We start from the raw sequence: 5,971 nt of genomic DNA on the forward strand, positions 1-5,971 counted from the left end.
CCAAATCCATCCCAAACCCTCTCAGGTCCCTCTCAAGACCCCCAAAATGCTCCCTAAAATCCTTCAAAACCGCCCCCAAAAACCGCTCTAATTCACCCAAATTTCAGCCGATTTTTGTCCGAATTTCACCCAAATTTCACCCGATTTTCACCCAAATTTCACCCAAAATGTCCCAAACTCACAGGAAATGGTGAAAAGTGCAGCAGGGGGTACCCTGGGGTCGGGGTCCCCCCGGAGCCCCCCCAGCAGCGCCGGCAGAGCCCCCAAAGGGACCAAAAACACCCCAAAAACCGCGACAATTCACCCAAAATTCACCCAAAAATCACCCAAAATTCACCCAAAAATCACCCAAAATTCACCCAAAAACTGCCAAAATTTACCTAAAAACCCCTCAAATTCACCCAAAATCCATCCCAGACCCTTTCAAATCACCCTCAGGACCCCCAAAACCCTCCCCAAAACCACCCAAAACCCTTTAAAAACCGCCCCCAAAAACTGCTCTAATTCACCCAAATTTCACCCAAATTTCACCTGATTTTCACCCAATTTTCACCCAAAAACTGCCAAAATTCACCCAAAACTCCCCAAAATCCATTCCAAAGCCTCTTAAACCCCACCAGGACCCCCAAAACCCTCCCCAAAAACACCAAAACTGTTCAAAACCGCCCCCAAAAAACCGCTCGAAAACCGCTCTAATTCACCCAAAATTCACCCAAATTTCACCCAATTTTCACCCAAAAACTGCCAAAATTCACCCAAAACTCCCCAAAATCCATTCCAAACCACCTCAGGACCCCCAAAACCCTCCCCAAATTCCTTCAAAACCACTCCCAAATCTGCCCAAACCTCCGCTAAAAACCGCTCTAATTCACCCAAATTTCAGCCGATTTTTGTCCGAATTTCACCCAAATTTCACCCAAAATCCCCCAAATTTCACCCAAAACTCACATGAGATTGCAAAGAGAGCCGCAGGGGGCACTCTGGGGTCGGGGTCCCCCCGGAGCCCCCCCAGCAGCGCCGGCAGAGCCCCCAGGGTCAGCGCCCGGCCCTGAGCCCGCGGGAGGTTCTGAGCGCAGGTCCCCAAAACGCGCGCGGCCCCGGCCCGGATCGGGGGCCAGGGGTGGGACAGGAGGGGTAAAATCAGCTCCAGACCGCCCAGGGAGCAGAAATCTGGGGAGAAAAACAGAGAAAATGGTGAAAAACAGTGAAAAAATGGGGAAAATCGGTGAAAAAATGACAAAATTATCATAAAAAATGGGGAAAATACGATAAAAAACGCCCAAATTCTGTAAGAAATGACCCAAAATCCACCCCAAAATAACCCAGGGGTGGGACAGGAGGGGTAAAATCAGCTCCAGACCGCCCAGCGAGCAGAAATCTGGGGAGAAAAACAGAGAAAATGGGGGAAAACGGTGAAAAAATGGTGAAAATCGGTGAAAAAATGGCGAAATTATGATATAAAACAATGAAAAAATGGGGAAAATGGCATAAATCCCACAGGAAATGACCCAGGGGTGGGACAGGAGGGGTAAAATCAGCTCCAGACCGCCCAGGGAGCAGAAATCTGGGGAGAAAAACAGAGAAAATGGTGAAAAACGGTGAAAAAATGGTGAAAATCGGTGAAAAAATGACGAAAATACGATAAAAAATGATCAAAAACCATGGAAAACACCCAAATCCCATGGGAAATGACCCCAAATCCACCCCAGGAGGGGTAAAATCAGCTCCAGACCGCCCAGCGAGCAGAAATCTGGGGAGAAAAACAGAGAAAATGGTGAAAAACGGTGAAAAAATGGGGAAAATCGGTGAAAAAATGGGGAAAATATGATATAAAACAATGAAAATATGGGGAAAATTGCATAAATCCCATGGGAAATGGCCCCAAATCCACCCCAGGAGGGGCAAAATCAGCTCCAGACCGCCCAGGGAGCAGAAATCTGGGAGAAAAACAGAGAAAATGGGGAAAAACGGTGAAAAAATGGGGAAAATCGGTGAAAAAATGACAAAATTATCATAAAAAATGGGGAAAATATGGGGAAATTCGTATAAATCCCATGGGAAATGGCCCCAAATCCACCCCAGGAGGGGCAAAATCAGCTCCAGACCGCCCAGGGAGCAGAAATCTGGGGAGAAAAACGGAGAAAATGGGGAAAAAATGATAAAAATCGGTGAAAAAATGGAGAAAATCCATGAAAAAATGGGGTTAGGAGAGCAAAAAACACAAAAATCCCATGGGAAATGGCCCCAAAACCACCTGAAAACCACTCAAAATAATAAAAAATGATCAAAAATGCCAAAATTCACAGAATTTTCCCCAAATTCTCACCGATGGCGTTGTCGAGGCTCTCACAGAGCTCCTGCAGCTCCTCCAGGGCTCTCTCGTGTCCCCAAAACCCCCAAAAACCACCCCTAAAAACACCAAAAAAACCCCAAAAACCACCAAAAAAAAGCCCCAAAATTATCAAAAATGATCAAAAATGCAGATTTTTCCCCAAATTCTCACCGATGGCGTTGTCGAGGCTCTCACAGAGCTCCTGCAGCTCCTCCAGGGCTCTCTCGTGTTCTCCGCTGTCCCCAGGTCCCCTCATAAAACCCCCATAAAAACACCAAAAATCACCCAAAAAAAACCCAAAAAAACCCCAAAATGATCAAAAATCCTAAAAATGCCCCAAGTTCTCACCGATGGCGTTGTCGAGGCTCTCACAGAGCTCCTGCAGCTCCTCCAGGGCTCTCTCGTGGCCCCAAAACCCCCAAAAACCACCCCTAAAAACACCAAAAAAACCCCAAAAATCACCCAAAAAAAACCCAAAAAAAACCCCAAAGTCATTAAAAATCATGAAATTTCCCCAAATTCTCACCGATGGCGTTGTCGAGGCTCTCACAGAGCTCCTGCAGGGCCCTCTCATGTCCCCAAATCCACCGCTAAAACCATCAAAAATCGTCACAAAAATCCCCAAAAATCGCCAAAAAAACCCTCCAAAAATCCTAAAAAACCCAAAATTTTGTGATTTCTCCCCAAATTCTCACCGATGGCGTTGTCGAGGCTCTCACAGAGCTCCTGCAGAGCCCTCTCGTGTCCCCAAAACCCCCCAAAAACCACCCAAAAATGGCCAAAAAACCCCAAAAAACACCAAAAAATTGTAAAAAAACCCAAAATTCACAGAATTTGCCCCAAATTCTCACCGATGGCGTTGTCGAGGCTCTCACAGAGCTCCTGCAGCTCCTCCAGGGCTCTCTCGTGCTCCCCGCTGTCCCCAGGTCCCCTCATAAAACCCCCAAAAATGGCCCAAAATCACCCAAAAATCACCCAAAAAAACCCAAAAAAAACCCAAAATGATCAAAAATCCCAAAAATAACCCAAATTCTCACCGATGGCGCTGTCGAGGCTCTCACAGAGCTCCTGCAGCTCCTCCAGGGCTCTCTCGTGTCCCCAAAACCACCACTAAAAACACCCAAAAATGGCAAAAAAAACCCCCAAAACACCCTCAAAACCATCCCAAACCATCCCAAAAAAATAAAAAATCATCAAAAATCTCAAAATACCCCAAAATAACCCCAAAATTCCATACCTGGAGAATTATCGAGGCTCTCACAGAGCTCCTGCAGCTCTTCCAGAACCCTTTTGTGTCCCCAAAAATCACCCCTAAAACCACCCAAAAATGGCCCCAAAACGCCCATAAAAACACCAAAAATCACCAAAAAATCACTAAAAAAAAACCCAAAATGATCAAAAATCCCAAAAATGCCCCAAATTCTCACCGATGGCGTTGTCGATCTCTCACAGAGCTCCTGCAGCTCCTCCAGAACCCTTTTGTGTCCCCAAAAATCACCCCTAAAACCACCCCTAAAACCCCCATAAAAACACCAAAAATCACCCAAAAAAACCCAAAAAAAACCCCAAAATCATTAAAAATCATGAATTTTCCCCAAATTCTCACCGATGGCGTTGTCGAGGCTCTCACAGAGCTCCTGCAGCTCCTCCAGGGCTCTCCCGTGCTCCCTGCTGTCCCCAGGTCCCCTCATAAAACCCCCAAAAATGACCAAAAAAAACCCAAAAATCACCCAAAAAAACCCCAAAATGATCAAAAATCCCAAAAATTCCCCAAATTCTCACCGATGGCGTTGTCGAGGCTCTCACAGAGCTCCTGCAGCTCCTCCAGGGCTCTCTCGTGTTCCCCGCTGTCCCCAGGTCCCCGCTCCGCCGCCGCCTCCCCCGGGCACGGCCGAGAAACGACCCCGAGACAGCGGCGGAGCTGAGCCTGAGAGCCCCCAGGAGTGCCCAGAGCCTCGGAAACGGCGGCTCGGAGCCACTGCTGCCTCTAAAATATATAAAATAAATAAAAATATAAAAAAAACCGCGTTAAAATTGATAAAATCTGCACAAAGTTACACCAAAACCACCCCGAGACAGCGGCGGAGCTGAGCCTGAGATCCCCCAGGGCTGCCCAGAGCCTCGGAAACGGCGGCTCGGAGCCACTGCTGCCTCTGGAAAACATAAAAATATAAAAATATATAAAATAAACCAAAAAAAACCGCGTTAAAATTGATAAAACCTGCACAAAGTTACACCAAAATCAGCCCGAGACAGCGGCGGAGCTGAGCCTGAGAGCCCCCGGGGCTGCCCAGAGCCTCGGAAACGGCGGCTCGGAGCCACTGCTGCCTCTAAAAATATAAAAATAATAAAATTTATTCATAAAAATGAAAAAAAACTGCGTTAAAATAGAGAAAATGGTGAAAAAACCGGCACCAAAATAACCCAAAACGGTGAAAAGTTACAGCAAAATCACCCCCGGGGCTGCCCAGAGCCACTGCTGCCGCTAAAAAATATAAAATAAATAAAAATTAACAGAAATCAACCCAAAAATTAGAAAAAAGGGATCAGAATTGACGAAAGCTGCACAAAGTTACAGCAAAATCAACCAAAATCAGTCAAAATCAGCCAAAATCAGCCAAAAATCAGCCAAAATCAGTCCAAAATCAGCCAAAATCAACCAAAATCAACCAAAATCACCAAAAAAACCAAAAAATCACACCCTGAATGGAAAAAAAAAACGAAAATCAGGCCCTGAACTGAAAAAAAACCGAAAATCAGATCCTGAACCGAAAAAAACCCCAAAATTAGACCATGAACCCAAAATAAACCCCAAAATCAGACCCTGAACCCCAAAATAAAGCCCAAAATCAGAGCCTGAACCGTAAAATAAACCCGAAAATCAGACCCTGAGCCGAAAAAAAACCAAAATTAGACCCTGAACCGAAAAAAGAAAATCAGGCCCTGAACCAAAAAATCAGAACCCGAACCCCAAAATAAACCCGAAATAAACCGGAAAAAAGCCAAATTTCCCCTCAGATCCCCTCAGACCTCCTGGGCCATGGGCTCGCGGGGCTCGGGCTGAGCCTCTCCCGCCACCAGCGCCATCTCCAGCAGCCCCTGCAGAGTGTGAGGCGGTTCCCTTCGGTCCCCGCCGGATCCTCCGCCCGCAGCCGCCGCCATCGCGCACCGGGAACGATCCGGGACCGATCCGAGACCGATCCGGGACCGATCGGAGCCCCGGGAACGATCCGGGAGCGGTTACGAACGCAGACCGCGGATGGGTGGCGCCATCTTGGGAAGGGCCGGAAGGGGCGGGGTTTGGAGGCGGAAGTGGGCGGGGTTTCGGCGGTATTGTTTATGGACGGTCGCACGCTGAGCTCATTGTGAGGTGGTGGGGATGAGTGACAGCGCGCTGAGCCAATGGGAGGGAAGAGTTTGAGGGGAGCGACCAATGGRAAGCGAGATCCGCGCGTGGTTTTAGCCAATAGAAGGATAAAGGCGGAACTCGCCGGCTTTCAGCCAATCAAACAACAGAATGGTTTGATTGGCATCCACTCTGACCAATAGTAATCCCGCATCTCCGCGGACCAATGAAAAGGCTCTGCGTCTCCACCAATCAGCTCTCGGAGCGCCTCACGGCGGGGGCGGGACTGTCCG

General features: G+C 47.8%; 1 protein-coding gene across 1 annotated transcript; it reads right to left on the reverse strand.

The window, feature by feature from the left end:
• Positions 1–4,548: 4,548 nt before the first annotated feature.
• On the reverse strand, positions 4,549–5,650 carry HSPBP1 (HSPA (Hsp70) binding protein 1). The gene is made up of 2 exons (XM_057388721.1): positions 5,363–5,650; positions 4,549–4,662 (listed from the first exon to the last, which is right to left on the reverse strand). Exons 1-2 carry the CDS (start codon positions 5,492–5,494, stop codon positions 4,564–4,566), a joined length of 231 nt encoding a protein of 76 aa, XP_057244704.1. The 5' UTR covers positions 5,495–5,650; the 3' UTR covers positions 4,549–4,563.
• Positions 5,651–5,971: the final 321 nt, after the last annotated feature.

This window comes from Malurus melanocephalus, unplaced genomic scaffold, assembly GCF_030028575.1.
Source record: "Malurus melanocephalus ecotype Western Australia unplaced genomic scaffold, MMel_1.1 scaffold_2370, whole genome shotgun sequence".
NCBI lineage: Eukaryota > Metazoa > Chordata > Aves > Passeriformes > Maluridae > Malurus > Malurus melanocephalus.

Bases quoted from the DNA above. Each gene is read 5' to 3' on its own strand.
- HSPBP1 (XM_057388721.1), bottom strand. From the start codon at position 5,494: ATGGCGGCGGCTGCGGGCGGAGGATCCGGCGGGGACCGAAGGGAACCG. The intron at 4,663-5,362 runs GTCTGAGGGGAT...TTATATTTTTAG, and splicing joins GCGAGCCCATGGCCCAGGAG to AGGCAGCAGTGGCTCCGAGC.